This window comes from Macaca thibetana, chromosome 14, assembly GCF_024542745.1.
Source record: "Macaca thibetana thibetana isolate TM-01 chromosome 14, ASM2454274v1, whole genome shotgun sequence".
Classification (NCBI taxonomy): Eukaryota; Metazoa; Chordata; class Mammalia; order Primates; family Cercopithecidae; genus Macaca; species Macaca thibetana.
This window is the reverse complement of record NC_065591.1, coordinates 74,999,031-75,022,985: the sequence shown is the minus strand read 5'-3', so window position 1 is coordinate 75,022,985 and position 23,955 is coordinate 74,999,031. Positions and strand designations below refer to the sequence as shown.

At 39.8% G+C, this 23,955-nt stretch overlaps 1 protein-coding gene across 2 annotated transcripts in view; it reads right to left on the bottom strand.

Annotated features, from left to right (window-relative positions):
- The window catches only part of LOC126934918 (ankyrin repeat domain-containing protein 42-like), a 38,794-nt gene extending 14,839 nt beyond the window's left edge, over positions 1-23,955 (bottom strand). Inside the window, exons 1-4 of one of the 2 annotated variants that reach the window (XM_050755889.1) lie at positions 22,570-23,955; positions 18,052-18,252; positions 15,375-15,500; positions 233-338 (exon numbers count right to left, since the gene is read on the bottom strand). In XM_050755889.1, the coding sequence (XP_050611846.1) occupies positions 233-338; positions 15,375-15,500; positions 18,052-18,238 (419 nt within the window). In that variant the 5' untranslated portion in view covers positions 18,239-18,252; positions 22,570-23,955. Of the gene's footprint in view, positions 1-232; positions 339-15,374; positions 15,501-18,047; positions 18,253-22,569 lie in introns of those variants that run through there. The other variant, XM_050755890.1, reaches the window with a different exon arrangement.

Sequence of the window (23,955 nt, the reverse complement as noted above, 5' to 3'; positions counted from 1 at the left end):
AAGACCCTCCCATGAGAAAAGGGGAAAATATTACCTCCCAGTTGAGAATTACTGCTTTAAAGAGAAAAGCTGATATAATGATGGCTGTAAATTCAGCTTGAAAATTGTCATTCCATCTATATTTGATTGAGTCCTCTAAAATTCCATCAAATCTTCAGAGATTTTTGAGTCCAAGAAAGTATATGCAAAACTTTAAAAGCAAAAGAAAGGAGTAAAGAAGACAGATTTATACCTCTTTGCCACATCACTGGGTCTCTCCCCTGCTTTGTTGGTAATATTACTGTCTGCTCCCATTTTAATTAACCATTGCAAACACTCTATGTGGCCTTGTCCAGCAGCTGTTCAAAAAAAGGAAAAAGAACAGGAATTACAAAAAAAGTTATAAGTAACAATTTTCTAAAATTTTGGATAGTACCATTATAGAGTACTTACCTAAGTATTGATCCTTGCAGTAACTGGCAAAAGTATGTTGGGCAAATATTATTTTCTCTATTTCACTTACTTATTCATTAGACAAACATTTAATCAACTGTGTTCAGGCCCCATACAGATAATTTTACATACGGATATAAAAGCTGAAACTCAAAAAGTTTTTTTATGTATTTATTTAAAATCACACAGCTAGTAAACAGTAGTTTGAAACTAGAACCCAGGCTTTTCTAATACTATCCAGCACTTATCTCCTACTATAAATAGCTTCTAACCAATCTTGTATTTCACAAGAACGTGAGCACATTCTAACCATAAGAACCTACACAGACTTCAAAAAGTCTTGCTTCAGCATATATTTATATGATAGATGTATAGTATATATGTATTCTTCTGATTCTTACAACTCAAAATTTATAGGCCTGTAAAACCACACTTGATTACCTCAACTGTTTACCACCTTTGTCCAAATCTTTACCTCAAAACACATGCTGTCTTTATTTTCACCTTCACAACTCTGCTTAATGTGTCTTCCCACCTAAAGCCAATCACTCAACAATGTGCTCATTTAACCTGTAACTATTCTTCTTTATCCATCTTGAAACTCAAGGAAGCTGAAGAAAACAAACGGAATAGACTTAAAAGAAAGACTTGAGTTTAAGTCTTTTAAACAATAAGATGTGAGGACAAGGCTGTAATCTTCATATCCCCAGAACACAGCAAGTGGCTGCAACTTATAGACCCTCAATAAATGTCTAAATAGAGTTGATGAGTGAATGAATACATTTAAAAAATGAAATCTCAGCTCTGCTATTACTAGCTATATATCTAACCTCAGTCAAGCCACCTGACTTCTCTAAACATCAATTTCCTCATCTTTTACATAGATGATTATTTCATAAGCAAAGCACACTGCTGCTTTATAAAACTGCAGTAACGATTAAATGTGATAAGAGTTTTTCACTCTGTAAAGTAGTATATAAACATCAGGTATTATTACCAAATCCCTATGAACAGTTCCTCAATAATTTGATCCTTAGCAACTTCTTCACCCTTCAATTCCTATTCCTATGACATGTATTTTAACAACCTAATTATTTTTTGCCATTAATTGCATCCTATCTTAAAAGAAATCTCTAGTTCTTTTATGGTATAATTATGTAACTCTTTAACAGTAAGGTCCAGATCTCATTTTGGCTCACAGTACAGGCACATGGTTGGTGCTGAATATGTATACATGACCTTGCAAAATGAATCAAAGAGCGAGAACTTTTGGTATTTATTTGGTGCTTTAAAAAGCAAACCCACCTCCATTACTGGCAACAGAGAGGACACAGAGCAATATCAAGGGACTAAATAACCCTATCACTACAGTCCCACAGCCCAGCTGGCAAGTCTGTAAGAACTCTTGTTCTGTTGTCCTCTGCCTCAGAGCCATCTGCCAAATTACAGGCTGGCTTCTGCAGAGTCTGGGGCTTCTCTCTTTCCCACAGAGTCTGGGGCTTCTCTCTCTCCTACAGCCTATCTAACCCACTAACACAGAAACTTCACAATTTCTCAGACTTCTATTAATAACCCCACTTTAGACAAAAATGGCAACATATTGATCTTTCTGTCATTAAGAGTCACAAAATCATATTTATGAGCATGGATAATGCTGAATTTTACAAGACAGAATGAATTTAGCCCAACATTTCATTTTATCACACGGGTAATGTTTAAAAACAGGAGGGAGGGAGGTTAAGTTATATATCTACAATGAAATGCAATAAAAGGATTTACCTAAGATTTTTACTGAATATTGATTAGGATATGTTGACTAATTTGACCAATGTTTTATAAGGAACAAGACAAAATTATACAGGTGTTAGAAATTTTTAAGAAATGACTTGAAATAATTATGATTTAAGAGCAAGTTTAAAAAGGGGAAGTCATAGATCTAAACAATTATTAAATAACTAAGAAGAATGCCTCAATAATAAATACCACAGCTTATCTCCTAAATGCAATTAAAACTAAAGGAAAAGGCAGTCTGACAAAATGTGAGAAACATGAATTAAATTATAAACAGATATCAACTTTTATATGACCAATTTTAGTACAGTATAAACATACAGATGGTACCCAAGAAAAGGCTAATGTCTTAATGTACTTCTGAATGACTGGAGGATCAATGAAAAAATTAAGAAGGAAGTTGAAAAATTTCTTGAAACACATGATAATGGAAACACAACATATAAAAACCTATGAGATACAGCAAAAGCAGTACTAAGAGGCAATATTGTAGTTTTAAGCGCCTACATCAAAAAAGAGAAAAAACTTCAAATAAAAAATCTAATGAGGCCAGGCACTGTGGCTCATGCCTATAATCCCAGCACTTTGGGAGGCCGAAGCGGGTGGATCACCTGAGGTCAGGAGTTCGAAAGCAGCCTGGCCAACATGGTGAAACCCTGTCTCTACTAAAAACACAAAAATTAGTCGGGCATGGTGGTGTGTGCCTGTAATCCCAGCTACTTGGGAGGCTGAGTCAGGAGAATTGCTTGAACCTGGGAGGTGGAGGTTGTACTGAGCCAAGATCGCACCACTGCATTCCAGCATGGGTGACACAGTGAGACTCCATCTCAAAACAAACAAACAAAAAATCTAATGATGCATCTTAACAAGAAAACCAAGAGTAAGCCAAACCCAAAATTAGTAAAAGAAAAGAAACAATAAAGATCAGAGCAGAAATAAATGAAATTAAAATGAAGAAAACAATGCAAAAGATCAATGAAACAGCTGAGTATTTTTCTGAAAAGTTAAACAAAACTGACAAACCTTTATCCAGACTAACTAAGAAAAAAAGAGAGAAGATCCAAACAAATAAAATCAGAAATGAAAATGAGATATTACAACTGATACTGCAGAAATTCAATGGCTCATTAGTGGCTACTCTGAGTAACTATATACCAATAAATTGGAAAATCTAGAAGAAATAAATTCTTAGACACATCCGACCTACCAAGATTGAACCGGGAAGAAACCCAAAACTTGAACAGACCAATAATGAGTAATGATATCAAAGCCATAATAGAAAGTCTCCCAGTAAAAAAAAAAAAAAAAAAAAAAGCCCAGAACCTGATGGCTTCACTGCTGAATTCTATCAAACATTTAAAGAAGAACTAATACCAATCCTACTCAAACTATTCTGAAAAATATAAGGGAAAGGAATACTTCCAAACCCATTCTACAAGGCCAGTATTACCCAGACTCCAAAACCAGACAAAGACACATCAAAAAATAAAACTACAAGCCAATATATCTGATGAATATTGATGCAAAAATCATCAACAAAATACTAGCAAACCAAATCCAACAATATATTAGAAAGATCATTTCATCATCACCAAGCAGGATTTACCCTGCGATGCACAGATGATTCAACATATGCAAATCAATCAATATGATACATACCGATAGAATGAAGAACAGAAACCATATGATCATTTCAACTGATGCTGATAAAAGCACCTGACAAAATTCAACATCCCTTCTTAATAAAAACCCTCAAAAACTGGGTGTAGAAGGGACATACCTCACCATAATAAAAGTCATATATGACAGACCTACAGCTAGTATACTACTGAATATGAAAGCCCTTCCTTTGAAACCTGGAACACAAGGATGCCCACTTTCTATTATTCAACACAGTACTGGAAGTCCCAGCTAGAGCAATCAGACAAGAGAAAGAAACAAAGGGCATCCAAATTGGAATGGAAGAAGTCAAATTATCCCCGTTTACTAATGATATAATCTTATACTTGGAAAAACCTAAAGACCCCACACAAAAAGACCTATTAGAATTAATAAGCAAATTTAGTAAAGTTGCAGAACATGAAATCAACATACAAAAATCAGTAGCATTTCTATATGCCAACACTGAACAATCCAAAAAAGAAATCAAAAAAGTAATCCCATTTATAATAGCCATAAATAAAATTAAATACCTAGGAATTAACCAAAGAAGTAAGGGATTTATATAGTGAAAACTATAAAACATTGATGAAAGAAACTGAAGAGGATATCAAAAAATGGAAAGATATTCCATGTTCATGGACTGGAAGAATCAATATTGTTAAAATGTCCATACTATTCAAAACAATCTACAGATTCATTGCAATCCCTATCAAAATACCAATGATATTCTGCACAGAAATAGAAAAAAAAAAAAAAAAAAAACCTAAAATTTATATGGAACCACAAAAGACCCAGAATAGCCAAAGCTATCTTAAGCAAAAAGAACAAAACTGAAGGAATCACATTACCTAATTTCAAATTATACTATAGGGCTATAGTAACCAAACAGCATGATACTGGCATAAAAACAGACACATAAACCAATGGAACAGAATAGAAAACCCAGAAACAAACACACCTACAGTGAACTCATTTTTGACAAAGATGCCAAGAACATACACTGGGAAAAAGAAAGTCTCTTCAATAAATGGTGCTGGAAAAAAACTGGATATCCATATGCAGAAGGAAAAAAACCAGACCCCTATCTCTCACCAGATACAAAAATCAAGTCAAAATGGAATAAAGACTTAAATCTAGGACCTCAAACTATGAAACTACTAAAAGAAAACATTGGGGAAACTCTCCAGGACATTGGTCTGGAGAGTTTTGAGCAACACCCCACAAGCACAGGCAACCAAAGCAAACATGGACAAATGGGATCACATCAAGTTAAAAAGCTTCTGCACTGCAAAGGAAACAACCCACAAAGTGAAGAGATAACCCACAGAATGGGAGAAAATATTTGCAAACTACCCATCCAACAAAGGATTAATAACCAAAATACATAAGAAACTCAACTCTATAGGAAAAACTCTAACAATCTGATTGTTTGTTGTTGTTGTTGTTGTTGTTGTTGTTGTTGTTGTTACAGAGTCTCGCTCTGTCACCCAGGCTGGAGTGCAGTGGCGAGATCTTGGCTCACTGCAAGCTCCACCTCCCGGGTTCACACCATTCTCCTGTCTCAGCCTCCCAAGTAGCTGGGACTATAGGCACCCGCCACCACGCCCAGCTAATTTTTTGTATTTTTAGTAGAGACAGGGTTTCACCGTGTTAGCCAGGATGGTCTTGACCTCCTGACCTCATCATCCACCCGCCTCGGCCTCCCAAAGTGCTGGGATTATAGGCATGAGCCACCGTGCCCAGACCAATAATCTGATTTTTAAATGAGCAAAAGATCTGAACAGACATTTCTAAAAGAAGACATGCAAATGGCAAACAGACATATGAAAAGGTACTCAGCATCATGGATCATCAAAGAAATGAAATCGAAACTACAAATAAGATATCATCTCCCCCCAGTTAAAATGACTTATATCCAAAAGGCAGGCAATAACAAACGCTGGTGAGGATGTGGAGAAAAGGGAACCCTCGTACACTGTTGGTGAGAATGTAAATTTGTACAGCCACCATGAAGAACAGTTTGGAGGTTCCTCAAAAAACTAAAAATAGAGCTACCACACAATCCAGCTATCCCACTGCTGGGTATATGCCCAAAAGAAAGGAAATCAGTATATCACCTTCACTCCTATGTTTGTTGCAGCACTGTTCACAATAGCTAAGATTTGGAAGATTTGGAAACAATCTAAGTGTCCACCAACAGATAAATGGATAAAGAAATGTGGTACATATACACAATGGAGTACTAATCCGCCATAAAAAAAAAAGACTAAGATTAGCCGGGCGCAGTGTTTCACACCTGTAATACCAGCACTTTGGGAGGCCGAGGCAGGCGGATCACGAGGTCAGGGAAACAAGACCACCCTGGCTAACATGATAAAATCTTGTCTCTACTGAAAATACAGAAAATTAGCAGGGCGTGGTGGCACACCCCTGTAGTCCCAGCTACTCAGGAGGCTGAGGCAGAAGAATTGCTTGAATCCAGGAGACAGAGGTTGCAGTGAGCCGAAATTGCGCCACTGCACTCCAGCCTGGGCGAGAGAGCGAGACTCTGTCTCAAACAACAACATGGATAGAACTGGAGATCATCATGTTAAGTGAAATAAGTCAGGCACACAAAGACAAACTTTGCGTGTTCTCAGCTATTTGTGGGATCTAAAAATCAAAACAATTGATCTCATGGACATAAAGAGTAGAAGGATGGTTACCAGAGACTGGGAAAGGTAGTAGGGAAGTCAGAGGGAGGTAGGGATGGTTAAAGGGTACCAAAAAATAGAAAGCATGGGACTGCATGTAGTGGCTCATGCCTGTAATCCTAGCACTCTGGAAGACCAAGGCAGGCGGATCACTTGAGTCAGGAGTTTTGAGGCCAGCCTGGGCAACATGGCAAAACCCTGTCTCTACAAACAATACAAAAAATTAGCCAGGCATAGTAGCATGTGCCTGTAGTCCCAGCTACTCAGGATGCTGAAGTGAGAGGATCCCCTGAGCCCAGGAGGTCAAAGCTGCAGTGAGTCGTGATCACCCCATTGCACTCAAGCCTGGGCAACAGAGCAAGACTATCTGATAGCACAACAGGGTGACTATAGTCAATAATAACTTAATTATACATTTTTAAATAACTAAAAGAAGGTAACTGGATTGTTTATAACACAAAGGATAAATGCTTGAGGGGATGGATACCCCAATCTCCGTGATGTGACTATTTCATGTTCCACGTCTGTATCAAAACATCTCACATACCCCATAAATATATACACCTACTATGTACCCACAAAATTTAAAAAGAAAAAAACGATAAATGTCCCCCAACAATGCCCTTTTCCAGCTGTAGTGACTTATAATCCCCCTCCACCACACCATCTGATCCACTCCTAGCCGTAGGTATACTTGATGGATGGACTCATGAAGAGAGGGTGAAAAGCAAACTCTTTTGGCTCCTCATCATGTTCACCTTCCCACCTTCCAACATCTATATTAAAAACACCTTGTTGTTGTAGAACAGTCTCTTTAGAACCTGCTTCCAGATCCCTCATTTCTCTCTCAGTTCAAGTGGTGAAGAAATGACTAGGACAGGCTAACAACTAGCCATCAATGAAATTTAATTTACTGTCCCCACAAAGATGCACTATGAGCACCATGAGTGAGCCTATCTTTTGCTACTGTGTCTAAATGACACTCCCACACACACATTAGCAATCAAAAACATATCTAGGATATGAAATGCGGACTGTAAAATGGATGTGTTATAGGAGGAATTGTGTTCCCCTCAAAATTCATATGTTGAAGTCCTAAACTCCAGTACCTCAGAATGCAACTGTATTTGGAGATAGGGCCTTTAAAGTGGTAACTAAGGAAAAATAAGGTGATGTAGGTGGGCCCTAATCCAATTTGACTAATTTACTTACAAGAGGAGGAAATCAGGACACAAATATGGTCATGCACAGAGGAAAGACTATGTGAGGGTATAGCAAGAAGGCAGCAGGCCTTCTATAAGCCAAAGAGAGAAGCCTCAAAAGAAACCAAACCTGCTGCCACCTTCATCTCAGACTTCCAGCCTCCAGAATTCTGAGAAAATAAATTTATGTTGTTTAAGCCATACAGTCTGCAGCATTTTGTTATATCAGCCCTAGTAAACTCATACAGGGGTTTTGCTCCAAGAAACCACATTAAAAAAAAAAAAAAACTTGGGGGCGGAGCAAGATGGCCGAATAGGAACAGCTCCAGTCTCCAGCTACCAGCGCCAGCAACACAGAAGACAGGTGATTTCTGCATTTTCAACTGAGGTACTGGATTCATCTCACTAGGGAGTGCCGGACAATCAGTGCTGGTCAGCTGCTGCAGCCCAACCAGTGACAGCTGAAGCAGGGTGAGGCATCGCCTCACCTGGGAAGCGCAAGGGGGAAGGGAATCTCTTTTCCTAGCCAGGGGAACTGAGACACACAACACCTGGAAAATAGGGTAACTCCCACCCCAATACTGCACTTTACCAAGGGTCTTAGCAAACGGGCACACCAGGAGATTATATCCCACACCTGGCCAGGAGGGTCCCACGCCCACGGAGCCTCCCTCATTGCTAGCACAGCAGTCTGAGGTCTAACCTCAAGGCAGCAGCGAGGCTGGGGGAGGGGCACCCGCCATTGCTGAGGCTTAAGTAGGTAAACAAAGCCGCTGGGAAGCTCGAACTGAGTGGAGCTCACAGCAGCTCAAGTAGGCCTGCCTCTGTCTGTAGACTCCACCTCTGGGGACAGGGCACAGCTAAACAACAACAACAACAACAACAAAAGGCAGCAGAAACCTCTGCAGATGCAAACGACTCTGTCTGACAGCTTTGAAGAGAGCAGTGGATCTCCCAACACGGAGGTTGAGATCTGAGAAGGGACAGACTGCCTGCTCAAGTGGGTCCCTGACCCCTGAGTAGCCTAACTGGGAGACATCCCCCACTAGGGGCAGACCGACACCCCACACCTCACATGGTGGAGTACACCCCTGAGAGGAAGCTTCCAAAGCAAGAATCAGACAGGTACACTCACTGTTCAGCAATATTCTATCTTCTGCAGCCTCTGCTGCTGATACCCAGGCAAACAGGGTCTGGAGTGGACCTCAAGCAATCTCCAACAGACTTACAGCTGAGGGTCCTGACTGTTAGAAGGAAAACTAACAAACAGGAAGGACACCCACACCAAAACCCCATCAGTACGTCACCATCATCAAAGACCAGAGGCAGATAAAACCATAAAGATGGGGAAAAAGCAGGGCAGAAAAGCTGGAAATTCAAAAAATAAGAGCGCATCTCCCCCTGCAAAGGAACGCAGCTCATCGCCAGCAACGGATCAAAGCTGGATGGAGAATGACTTTGACGAGTGATGAGAGAAGAAGGCTTCAGTCCATCAAACTTCTCAGAGCTAAAGGAGGAATTACATACCCAGCGCAAAGAAACTAAAAATCTTGAAAAAAGAGTGGAAGAATTGATAACTATAATAATTAATGCAGAGAAGGCCATAAACAAACTGACAGAGATGAAAACCATGACACGAGAAATACGTGACAAATGCACAAGCTTCAGTAACCGACTTGATCAACTGGAAGAAAGAGTATCAGCAATTGAGGATCAAATGAATGAAATGAAGCGAGAAGAGAAATCTAAAGAAAAAAGAAGAAAAAGAAATGAACAAAGCCTGCTAGAAGTATGGGATTATGTACGTCTGATTCGGGTGCCTGATTCGGGTGCCTGATTCGGGTGCCTGAAAGTGTCTGATTCGGGTGCCTGAAAGTGAGGGGGAAAATGGAACAAAGTTGGAAAACACTCTTCAGGATATCATCCAGGAGAACTTCCCCAACCTAGTAGGGCAGGCCAACATTCAAATTCAGGAAATACAGAGAATGCCACAAAGATACTCCTCGAGAAGAGCAACTCCAAGACACATAATTGCCAGATTCACCAAAGTTGAAATGAAGGAAAAAATCTTAAGGGCAGCCAGAGATAAAGGTCGGGTTACCCACAAAGGGAAGCCCATCAGACTAACAGCAGATCTCTCGGCAGAAACTCTACAAGCCAGAAGAGAGTGGGGGCCAATATTCAACATTCTTAAAGAAAAGAATTTTCAACCCAGAATTTCATATCCAGCCAAACTAAGTTTCATAAGTGAAGGAGAAATAAAATCCTTTACAGATAAGCAAATGCTTAGAGATTTTGTCACCACCAGGCCTGCCTTACAAGAGACCCTGAAGGAAGCACTAAACATGGAAAGGAACAACCAGTACCAGCCATTACAAAAACATGACAAAATGTAAAGACTATCGAGGCTAGGAAGAAACTGCATCAACTAACGAGCAAAATAACCAGTTAATATCATAATGTCAGGATCAAGTTCACACATAACAATATTAACCTTAAATGTAAATGGACTAAATGCTCCAATTAAAAGACACAGGCTGGCAAACTGGATAAAGAGTCAAGACCCATCAGTTTGCTGTATTCAGGAGACGCATCTAACATGCAGAGACATACATAGGCTCAAAATAAAGGGATGGAGGAAGATCTACCAAGCAAATGGAGAACAAAAAAAAAGCAGGGGTTGCAATACTAGTCTCTGATAAAACAGACTTTAAACCATCAAAGATCAAAAGAGACAAAGAAGGCCATTACATAATGGTAAAGGGAATCAATTCAAAGGGAAGAGCTAACTATCCTAAATATATATGCACCCAATACAGGAGCACCCAGATTCATAAAGCAAGTCCTTAGAGACTCACAAAGAGACTTAGACTCCCATACAATAATAATGGGAGACTTCAACACCCCACTGTCAACATTAGACAGATCAACGAGACAGAAAGTTAACAAGGATATCCAGGAATTGAACTCAGCTCTGCACCAAGCAGACCTAATAGACATCTACAGAACTCTCCACCCCAAATCAACAGAATATACATTCTTCTCAGCACCACATCACACTTATTCCAAAATTGACCACATAATTGGAAGTAAAGCACTCCTCAGCAAATGTACAAGAACAGAAATTATAACAAACTGTCTCTCAGACCACAGTGCAATCAACTAGAACTCAGGACTAAGAAACTCAATCAAAACCGCTCAACTACATGGAAACTGAATAACGTGCTCCTGAATGACTACTGGGTAAATAACGAAATGAAGGCAGAAATAAAGATGTTCTTTGAAACCAATGAGAACAAAGATACAACATACCAGAATCTCTGGGACACATTTAAAGCAGTGTGTAGAGGGAAATTTATAGCACTAAATGTCCACAAGAGAAAGCTGGAAAGATCTAAAATTGACACTCTAACATCACAATTAAAAGAACTAGAGAAGCAAGAGCAAACACATTCAAAAGCTAGCAGAAGGGAAGAAATAACTAAGATCAGAGCAGAACTGAAGGAGACAGAGACACAAAAAACCCTCCAAAAAATCAATGAATCCAGGAGCTGGTTTTTTGAAAAGATCAACAAAATTGATAGACCACTAGCAAGACTAATAAAGAAGAAAAGAGAGAAGAATCAAATAGATGCAATAAAAAATGATAAAGGGGATATCACCACTGACCCCACAGATATACAAACTACCATCAGAGAATACTATAAACACCTCTATGCAAATAAACCAGAAAATCTAGAAGAAATGGATAATTTCCTGGACACTTACACTCTCCCAAGACTAAACCAGGAAGAAGCTGAATTCCTGAATAGACCAATATCAGGCTCTGAAACTGAGGCAGTGATTAATAGCCTACCAACCAAAAAAAGTCCAGGACCAGACAGATTCACAGCTGAATTCTACCAGAGGTACAAGGAGGAGCTAGTACCATTCCTTCTGAAACTATTCCAATCAATAGAAAAAGAGGGAATCCTTCCTCACTCATTTTATGAGGCCAACATCATCCTGATACCAAAGCCTGGCAGAGACACAACAAAAAAAGAGAATTTTAGACCAATATCCCTGATGAACATCAATGCAAAAATCTTCAATAAAATACTGGCAAACCTGATCCAGCAGCACATCAAAAAGCTTATCCACCATGATCAAGTGGGCTTCATCCCTGGGATGCAAGGCTGGTTCAACATACACAAATCAATAAACGTAATCCAGCATATTAACAGAAACAAAGACAAAAACCACATGACTATCTCAATAGATGCAGAAAAGGCCTTTGACAAAATTCAACAGCCCTTCATGCTAAAAACGCTCAATAAATTCGGTATTGATGGAATGTATCTCAAAATAATAAGAGCTATTTATGACAAACCCACAGCCAATATCATACTGAATGGGCAAAAACTGGAAAAATTCCCTTTGAAAACTGGCACAAGACAGGGATGCCCTCTCTCACCACTCCTATTCAACATAGTGCTGGAAGTTCTGGCTAGGGCAATCAGGCAAGAGAAAGAAATAAAGGCTATTCAGTTAGGAAAAGAAGAAGTCAAATTGTCCCTCTTTGCAGATGACATGATTGTATATTTAGAAAACCCCATCATCAGCCCAAAATCTCCTTAAGCTGATAAGCAACTTCAGCAAAGTCTCAGGATACAAAATCAATGTGCAAAAATCACAAGCATTCTTATACACCAGTAACAGACAAACAGAGAGCCAAATCATGAATGAACTTCCATTCACAATTGCCTCAAAGAGAATAAAATACCTAGGAATCCAGCTTACAAGGGATATAAAGGACCTCTTCAAGGAGAACTACAAATCACTGTTCAGTGAAATAAAAGAGGACACAAACAAATGGAAGAACACACCATGCTCATGGATAGGAAGAATCAATATCATGAAAATGGCCATACTGCCCAAAGTAATTTATAGATTCAATGCCATCCCCATCAAGCTACCAATGAGTTTCTTCACAGATTGGAAAAAACTGCTTTAAAGTTCATACGGAACCAAAAAAGAGCCCGCATTGCCAAGACAATCCTAAGTCAAAAGAACAAAGCTGGAGGCATCACACTACCTGACCTCAAACTATACTACAAGGCTACAGTAACCAAAACAGCATGGTACTGGTACCAAAACAGAGATACAAACCAATGGAACAGAACAGAGTCCTCAGAAATAATACCACACATCTACAGCCATCTGATCTTTGACAAACCTGAGAAAAACAAGAAATGGGGAAAGGATTCCCTATTTAATAAATGATGCTGAGAAAATTGGCTAGCCATAAGTAGAAAGCTGAAACTGGATCCTTTCCTTACTCCTTATACAAAAATTAATTCAAGATGGATTAGAGACTTAAATGTTAGACCTAATACCATAAAAACCCTAGAAGAAAACCTAGGCAATACCATTCAGGACATAGGCATGGGCAAGGACTTCATGTCTAAAACACCAAAAGCAACAGCAACAAAAGCCAAAATTGACAAATGGGATCTAATTAAACTAAAGAGCTTCTGCACAGCAAAAGAAACTACCATTAGAGTGAACAGGCAACCTACAGAATGGGAGAAAAATTTTGCAATCTACTCATCTGACAAAGGGCTAATATCCAGAACCTACAAAGAACTCAAACAAATTTACAAGAAAAAAACAACCCCATCAAAAAGTGGGCAAAGGATATGAACAGACATTTCTCAAAAGAAGACATTCATACAGCCAACAGACACATGAAAAAATGCTCATCATCCCTGGCCATCAGAGAAATGCAAATCAAAACCTCAATGAGATACCATCTCACGCCAGTTAGAAAGGCAATCATTAAAAAGTCAGGAAACAACAGGTGCTGGAGAGGATGTGGAGAAATAGGAACACTTTTACACTGTTGGTGGGACTGTAAACTAGTTCAACCATTATGGAAAACAGTATGGCGATTCCTCAAGGATCTAGAACTAGAAGTACCATATGACCCAGCCATCCCATTACTGGGTGTATACCCAAAGGATTATAAATCATGCTGCCATAAAGACACATGCACACATATGTTTATTGCAGCAAACATACGTGTTTGCAAAGACCTGGAATCAACCCAAATGTCCATCAGTGACAGACTGGATTAAGAAAATGTAGCACATATACACCATGGAATACTATGCAGCCATAAAAAAGGATGAGTTTGTGTCCTTTGTAGGGACATGGGATGCAGCTGGAAACCATCATTCTCAGCAAACTATTGCAAGAACAGAAAACCAAACACCGCATGTTCTCACTCATAGGTGGGAACTGAACAATGAGATCACTTGGACTCGGGAAGGGGAACATCACACATCGGGGCCTATCATGGGGAGGGGGCAGGGGCAGGAGGGAGGGATTGCATTTGGAGTTATACCTGATGTAAATGACGAGTTGATGGGTGCTGACGAGTTGATGGGTGCTGACGAGTTGATGGTTGCAGCACACCAACATGGTACAAGTATACATATGTAACAAACCTGCATGTTATGCACATGTACCCTAGAACTTAAAGTATAATAATAATTTAAAAAAAAAAAAAAAACTTTATGTACATGTTAAGCCTCCTCCCCATACACATATCTCACAGTAGAGAGTTTAACTCCTGGATGACCAGCAGAAATGGATGGAGTGAGATATTCCAAACATAGGGCACAGAGCTCACCAATCTGTGGACTCTTTCTGTGTAGGAGAAAACATCCTCTGCATCCCATCTCTTCCCATTTCCCCTGCTTATAAAACTATTGTTACACATAGTGCTTAGATTGTATACTTTGAGATACATTATGGATTAAACAATGTAAGCTAAAAACCTAACCAATGGGAACATAATATATGATCTGAGGACTGCCAGAAGTTAATTTGTGAAATAGAGTCCAATTTAAACACATGATTATATTAATAAGCCTACTATCATTTTACTCTAAGAGTTTAGTAAGAATCACCTGCCATCAGGCCAGGCTCACGCCTGTAATCCTGCACTTTGGGAGGCCAAGGCAAGTGGATCATTTGAGGCCAGGAGTTCAAGACCAGCCTGGCCAACATGGTGAAACCCCATCACTATTAAAAAGACAAAAAATTAGCCTGGTGTGGTGGCACATGCCTATAATCCCAGCTACTCAGGAGACTGAGGTGGGAGGATGACTTGAGCCCAGGAGGTCTCCACCTGCACTCCAAGCCTGGGTGACAGAACAAGACCCAGTCTGCGGAAAAAAAAAAAAAGAGAGAGAGAGAGAGAGGGATGATTTCTATTTTAGTATTAATTAAAAGGTCATTTAAAAAATGTTATCCTAAGAAACTTCTCTAGCAGTACATTTCACATTTAACTAACATAACAATGTCGCTATAGAAATTTTATTGGAATTACCCTTGAATAAGATAATGCATGAATATCTGGCATCATAAAAGAAACATTACACTTGAATAGAGAATTAGGCATTCTATATACCACACAAGGTAGACTGATATCTGCTAGGGCATCAGAAAAAAGTTTTATGTTTCATGTGTTTCTGATTGATATTTACTTTAAAAGATTAATAACTCAGCAGCTATTGTATCCAAACTGAAAGGAGAAATCATAACTCACCTTTATGCATAGGAGTTGATCCATTATCAGCACGCTCATTAATATTGATTACTCCATCTTCTACTAACTTCTTAAGCATCCCCAAATCACCCTTAAAGGCAGCCACATGACCTGGAAATGCTAAAGCTATGAATAAAAAAATTCAGCATTTCAATAAATATCAGAGTTTATTCTTTTCCCTGTCTTAAGCTGTCATATATTTCAGGTTTCAATATTTTCTCAAATAAAAGGCTGTTGTAATGGAATGAGTTCAGTTGATGACTAGCAGTAAAAAGAGAATTATCAAATAAGATTATTACTAATCATTCTACTCTTTTTCCCCTCAGGACTTCAAACATGCCAGAAGTATTGTACCAGGACAATTTTTAGCCACATTCTCTTTCTCTCTCATACCACCACAAAACACAGGGGATGGTCATTTAAAACCCTTTGTACAAAGACACACTTGGAAGCTGGGCATGGTGGCTCACGCCTGTAATCCCAGCACTTTCGGAGGCTGAGGTGAGTGAATCATTTGAGGTCAGGAGTTCGAGACCAGCCTGGCCAACATGGTGAAACCCTGTCTCTACTAAAAATACAAAAATTAGCTGGGTGTGGTGGCTCATGCCTGTAATTACAGCTACTCAGGAGGCTGAGGCAGGAGAATCGCTTGAACCTGGTTACACAGACCGCTCCTTCTCTACTTGCAAGACAGTGAAGACAGCAAAATAGACTAGAAGCAGATAAGAAGTGTGTATGTGCACATACATATAGAGTCATCCCTTGGAATCCTAAGGGTTCTAGGACCCCCCAAAGATACCAAAATCTGTGGATGTCCAAGTCCCTTATATAAAATGGTATATTTGCAGATAACCTATGCACATCCTCCCTCCCATATACTTTAAATAATCTCTACGTTACTCACAATACCTAATACAATAGAAATGCTATGTAAATAGTTGTCACACTGCTTTGTTTTGTTTAGAGATAGGGTCTCACTTTGTCACTGAGGTGCGGTCACAGCTCACTGTAACCTTGAACTCCTAGGCTCAAGCAATCCTCCCGCCTCAGCCTCCCAGGTAGCTAGGATTACAGGGATGCACCATCATGCCGTACTCTTACTGGTCTTTGTTGTATTCTGTCTTACTTATCTGTATGTCTGTTTGCCATTACTACACACTGCCTTGATTACTGTAGCAATATAGTAAGTCTTAAAATCAAGTAGTGTTAAGTCCTTCCAACTTTGTTATTTTAAAAATATTCTTTGGCTATTCTAGATTGTTTATTTCCATATGTAAAAATGAGAAAAGTCACATTTCAGATTTGTTGAGAGGGTAAAATTATGCAATTCTTTGGTATCCAAGTATCAAGAAGATCTTATTTTTAAAAAAGACAAAACAATGCAATCCTTGCAAGTGCTTACTACCATGTCTGGCATTTTTAGTAAGGACTCAGTTTATGTAGTTACTATCATTAAAGATATTTTATTAAGCATCAACTATATGCTAGGGATAAGGTTAGGTGCTTTCAGTTGTGTGTGTGTGTGTGTCTGTGTGTACACATGTATGTGTATAGATGCACAGCTGGCCCTCCATATCTGCAAGTTCTATATCTGCAGATTGAACAGATGGAAAATACTTGAAGGAGAAACCAATAAAAATAATAATACAACAATAAAAAATAATGCACATAAAGAACAACACAGGGTGGATGCAGTGGCCCATGCCTGTAATCCCAGTGCTTTGCTGGGAGGCTGGGGAAGGAGGATCACTTGAGGCCAGGAGTTTGAGACCGGCCTGGGAAACATAGTGAGACCCCAACTCATATACACAACTAAAATATAAAACCACAGAATGGAATGAAAAATCTAAAATAATACTTTACCCTTGAGGAGGAAGAAAAGGTGATGGTAATTAGGGAGAGAGATCCAAAGGGCTTCAACTCTATATTTTATTCTTTTCTTTTCTTCCAAGATAGAGTTTTGCTCATGTTGCCCAGGATGGAGTGCAATTGCGTGATCTTGGCTCACTGCAACCTCCACCTCCCAGGTTCAAATGATTCTCCTGCCTGAACTTCTCAAGTAGCTGGGATTACAGGTGTTAGCCACTATACCTGGCCTCTATATTTTATTCTTAAATTTAGTGATTCACTGCTCATTTTTTTTTTTTTTTTTTTTTTTTGAGACAGGGTCTCATTTTGTCATGCAGGCTGGAGTGCAGAGGTATAATCAAGGCTCAGTGTAGCCTTGACTTCCTGGGCTCAATCCATCCTCCCACCTCAGCCTCCCAAGTAGCTGATTACAGGGATGCCTCCACATCCAGCTAATTTTTGTATTTTTTGTAGAGATAGGGTTTTACTATATTTCCCAAATTGGTCTTGAACTTCTGGGCTTAAGCAATCCACTCACCTCAGACTCCCAAAGTTCTGGGATTACAAGCATGCGCCACTGCAACAAACCTCTACACATTTTTGTCTAAAGTATTTTATAATAAAGAATCTGGATGAATGTATCGGCAATGATATGTAATAAATTTTAATATGTTATATATTAAACATGTTTATATTTTTACATATAACATATATAACATTTGCCTTATATCTTCTTTTCCTATTTCATTGATTCTACATCAATGAAAGTATATCATTATATCATCATCATCATCATTACATTATATGCTAGAACATATCACTTACTTACTTTCCTGATCTTCTAAATCTTTTCCTTCATACTCAGCCCCCTGGATAAACTGTAAAATGTTCTGCTTGAAGAACCTCTGGGCCAAATCCAATACATTTTCTCCGTTATCATTGAAAGCTTTTAAAACTTGTGTCGCACTGCTCATTCTACTGAATAGGAATTTGAAACAGTGAAGGTGGCCTTCCATGGCTGCTAAGTGAACTAGAGGAAAGAAAAAAAAAATTTAATATTTTTAAAATACGTATGTATGTATGTATGTATGTATGTATGTATTTAGAGACAAGATCTTGCTCTGTAACCCAGGCTGGAGTGCAGTGGCACAATCATAGCTCACTATAGCCTCCAACTCCTGGGCTCAAGGGATTCCCCCCACCTCATCCTCACAAGTAGCTGGGAGTACAAGCAGGAGTCACCATGCCTGGCAGAATTTATTTTTTAAATTGAAACTAAAATAACTTGAAAAAAGAAATAACACATTAGCTCTACTCCTCATAGGGAGATAATTATCCCTGCCCCAAATGACAGGAGCAGAGATGAGACCTTTTTCCCAGCCTGCATTTCTTTACAGTCAGCCTTCTAGTCACTTCAAAGCAGTGAGCAAATGGTTCAATAGTTACACTTACCATGAGTCTAGAGAGATCAGATGAGGGTCACCAAAGAGCAGGCCCAGAAAGTTATGTTAGAAAGTGAAATCCCAATTATACAGTTTATAATTACATGATAAAATGCTTATTATGTAAGTAAAATAACTAAGTAAAATTTAATATTTTGGGAAAAAATGGAAGAAACCAATCACTGCAAATAAGAATATTATAATATTTTATCACTATGCATTTGTCACTTTTCTATAATAATTTATTCTTTTTATTATAAACAAGAAGAATGGATTGAAATGCAGACTAGGTATATACACTGACTTCATCATTTACAGCCTTTCAGAAAATAACAGAAAAGGTATTTTTTAAAGCTATAAAAAACTAAAGAAACAAACAGGAATGCTATGAACAGACAAGAAATTTTAAGGAATCCCTGAAAGAAGTATATTGGATGAGACTCAGGGACAGCCATAACCTAAAATTTTATGGGAAAAAAAAAAAAGGAACGCATCTGGAGTTGTTACAAGCTTCGAGGCAATGATTACAAAGACCAAGACAGTCTTTACACTTAAGAAATGACCGCTTGGGAAATAAGCCCAATTCACATATCTTGATTATGGAGAGGCAGGGTAATGCCCAAGTGGCCAGTATAATTCAGGTGAAACAAGAAGTCCCAGATAAGAAGTCCAGAAGATAAATTGCTGGCACATATCAATCTATCCTCCCTCAGCTGCCCCTCATACTAACCCCTGCCCCCCTGAAACTGCAGATTCCTCTAACTGCTTACTCATCATTTACACTTAAAAGTCTTATAGGCATTTCTAACATATGTCAAAAGTTGAGCTCCTTAGCCTCCTCACACACATTTTCCTTATATTGTCTCCCCATCTTGGTTAATGGAAGTTCTCTCAACATTGTTCAGGCCCATAAGCCTTGGAGCCATCCTTGACTCCCCTTTCCATTACTCCCCACATCTAATCCATCAACAAATTTTACTGGCTCCTTCAAAATATACACAGAACCTGATTACTTCTCAGTACCTTTGCTGCCTCTATACTGGCCAACCCAAATAGTAGCCTGAATTATTGCATCAGGTTCCCAACTGCTCTCCTGTTTCTTACCCATGCCACTACCACACCCTCAACTGCAGTCTATTATAAACACAACAGCCAAATGATCCTTTTATTTTTGTTTTGAGACAGGGTCTTCCTCTGTTGCACAGGCTAGAGTACAGTGGCGCAATCTTGGCTCACTGAAACCTCCACCTCCCGGGTTCAAGCGATTCTGGTGCCTCAGCCTCCCAAGTACCTGGAATTACAGGTATGTGCCACCACACCCAGCAATTTTTTGTATTTTTAGTAGAAACGGGGTTTCACCATGTTGGCCAAGCTGGTCTCGAACTCCTGGCCTCAAGCAATGCACCCGCCTTGGCCTCCCAAACTGCTGGGATTACAAGCATGGGCCAACGCGCCCAGCCCAAAATGATCCCTTTAAACAACAGGTCAGATCATGTCACTCCTGTGATCAAAACCCTCCAATAAGGCTGGGCATGGTGGCACATGCCTATAGTCCTAGGTATTCAGGAAGCTGAAGCAGAAGGTTTGCTTGAGCCCAGGAGTTCGAGTCTAGACTGGGCAACATACCGAGAAAGATAGAAAAGATGGAAAGAAAAAACAAACAAACTCTCTAATGGCTCCTCTTACTTCTCCAACCATAACATCTAATACTCACCCCCTCACTTCTGTTGGAACTACACTGACTTACTATTACTTAAACACACCATGCACATCCCTGCCTCAGGAGATTTACACTTGCTGTTACCTCTACCTGAAATGTTCTTCCTCCAGGATGTCCACAAAATCTGCTTCCTTAACTCCTTCAGGTGTTTACCCAATTGTAACTTCCTCAGTGAAGGTTTTCTTGATGACTTATTTCAAATTTCATCCCCTCTCATACTCTCTACTCGCCTTTCCTACTTTACATTTATCTAAACACATATCTCTATATAATATATATTTTGCTCATTCATTTAGATGATTATCTGTCTCTCCCCTCACCACCACATGTAGGTAGGACTTTGTCTTTTATTTGCTGTAATATCTCCAGCACCCTGAAGAACTGAGACATAGTATGTGCTCAATAAACGTATGTCAAATTAATAAAAATTTTTGAGAGGGTTTCTACTTCCAAAATGGCCCTGAAGACGCAAGCTAGTTTCACACTCTACCAAAGAAAACAAAAACAAATATACAGCACTGAGATTATCACTAGCAATAGCCCAGAATTCAAATATGAGGATGAGACAGGTCCTGGGGCCACAGTCAAGTGAAAAACCTCTGAGCAGACAGTAACAGAATCGGACTTCCATATCCAAGACATGCCTCCCCCAATTCTGCCCAGCACAAAGCTCATGAAAATTTCCCCCAACTCACAGTTTTTATACTGGAAAAAGTGAGATCAAAGTAAGCAGCTTCCCTATCATCTTGGGCTCCCTGGCAGAAGACCTGTCCCTGCCTCAAGCCACAGGAAGCACTGGGAGTGCCTGAAGACAAATATATCCCTGAGGATAGCCAGAGACAAAGGGGAGAGGTAGGACTACCATCCTGAGTCCTGGAAACTCTGCTCTGTAACTAAGCCAAAGGAGACACCAAATCAGAGTGGCTGTTTAGCATCACCATACTAAGGTTCTTTCTACAGGTCCCCTCGGCACAAACTGCTAGCAAGCGTTCCCATACTGCTGAGATATCCCTTTTGGGACCTCCCCAGTTTGGAATGGGCTACACTCTGATTTATTTACTAGAGTCAAGGCAAACCTGAGCATAAGGTGCCATTTAGGGCCAAAAAGGAAGCAGAGACCTACCTGGAAAAAGAAAGAAAGTCAACAAGAAAATTACAAAGAATCTCTAAATGAACATACCCCATAAAAACCAAAAGAAGCCAGACAGCGAAGACTGGAAAAACTAATCCCTCAATGCAAAAACATAGATGTACATCCAAGGGAAACACAACCTACCCAAACAGACATAGCAATAAACCACTGACTGACTCCAACAAGATGGCAATATGTGAGTTCTTGAAGAATTCAAAATAGCAGTTTTAAGGAAACTTAGTGATCTCAAAAAAAAAAAAAAAAAAAAACATAGAAAAGCAATTCAGAAATTGATCACAGAAATTTAACAAAAAGATTTTAAATAATTTTTAAAATCAAACAGAAATCTTAAAATTGAGAAACATATTTGCCAAACTAACAAATTCATTAGAGTCTCTCAATAACAGAATGAATCAAGCAGAGGAAAGAATCAGTGAGTTCAAAAATAGGCTAATTGAAAATACCCAGTCATAGGATAAAAAAAAAAATGGAAAGAAATGAAAATCACCTACCAGAAACAGAAAATTATCTCAAAAGACCAAGTCTAAGAATTACTGGTGTTCAACAGAAAGTGAGCAAGGACAAGTGGTAGAAAGCTTATCCAAAGAAATAATAACAGAAAACTTTCTGAAACTTGAGATAAATATAAATATCCACAAATAGTAAGGTCTCAGAACACCAAACAGATTCAACCCTAGTAAGACTACCCAAGGCATATAATAATCAAACTCTCAAAGGTCAAAGACAAAGGAAGGATCTTAAAAGCAGAAACAATAAAGAAACAAATAACATACAAAGGAGCCCCAGTTTGTCTGGCAAAAAACTTCTCAAGAAAAACCACACAGGTCAGGAAGGAACAGGACCTTTTCAAAGTGCTGAAAGGAAAAAAACAAAACAAAACCCTGCCATCCAAGAATCCAGCAAAGCTTCTTCAACTATAAAGAAGACAGAAGGGCTACCCGTTCCGGACCCCTTCCATGCTGTGGAATCTTCGTACTTTCACTCTGCTCAATAAAGCCTACAGCTTTTTCTCTCTATTGGTTCATGACTCACCGCAGTCAGCTGCCACACCAATTCTTTGGCGTGGCTAGGCAAGAACCTTAGGTGTTACATTTTGCGAGGCAGCCAGGAGTCTCCAGGAAAGGCATCTACATCGTCACGTGGTGAGTACAATTAGACCTCTTTCACTTGCTATTCCGTCCTGTCCTTCCTTAGAATTCAGAGGCTAAACCGGGCACCTGTCAGCCACTTAAAGGCAACTAGCACAGCCACCACACTAAAGACATGGGTGTCAGGCTGTCTGGAAAAGGGCTCTCTAACAACCCCCAACCCTTTGGGGTTGGGAGCGTTGGTTGGCCTGGAACCAGTTCCAATTCTTTCGCTTTCCGTGGTGGTCCCAAAGTACACCCAGGAGTGCTCAGTGGACATCTTAGTCTCCTAGATATCCTGGTTGAGACTATGGTCCCACAAGAATCTCTCCCTGCACGGGTTACTGAGCGTGAGACAGCCACATCTGTCTCCTGCCTCCTGGGTCCTAATGTCTGCCGGCTAGACTTCTTTCCTCATCTTACAAGTAAGGTTATTCCCCCTAGGCAGGATCAAGATTCCCTATTTAGAAGTCTTGAATTCTTGGGGTGGTGCCCAGAAGATCCCTGTTCATGGTGCCCTCCAGGGTTTAGGCAAGTGTCGCCATTTCATGGCCATTTTGAAGGGCCAGTTCCCCACCATAGTGTATGGTCCCCCACATCAGGACAATTTAAAGACAGGTCTGTAATTTTCATGTGGATAGTAGAAAAGCCTTAGGACATTTCCTCCATTGCTCCCCAGATAAACTTACCCCTTTCTTGGGGCCTCTCAAGTACAATCTGGTGCATAGGCACGGGTCTTAAAGCCATTGTTGTTTCAACCATTCAATAATTGGTATTGGAGGGAAGAAAATACAGTCAGTTGGGACACAGGATACTGGTACCACCTTGAGAGGGGGGCTTACTCCTTTGATGGCAAGTGGGGACAGAAGGCTAAAGTACAGCAGCTGTTCTCTCGGCCCTGGCCTAGAGGACATCCATCACCCCCTTTAAGCTTACTATACACCTCCCCTGTCACTAAGTCAGAGATTTCTCCTTGAAGGACAGTTTTATAGCCAGGACCACATAAATTGGGCCTTAGCATGCAAGCATCAGTGGTGTCCCAGACCCAGGCCTTGCCACCCTGGAACAGGTAGGACGCATTGGCAGAAGGACCACAATAAATCCAACAGTCCTTGTGCCCCATTTAGTGGTCAACAGGTGCATGGCAGAGGCAAGGGAAGTTTCCATCCATGGCAGAGGCAAGGGAAGTTTCCATCCCGCCGGTAAGCATGGTTAAATCCGGTAGATGAAGAGCTCAGGAAAAGGGACCATGAGCTTTGAACACAATTGGACCTGACCCTTATGGGATACC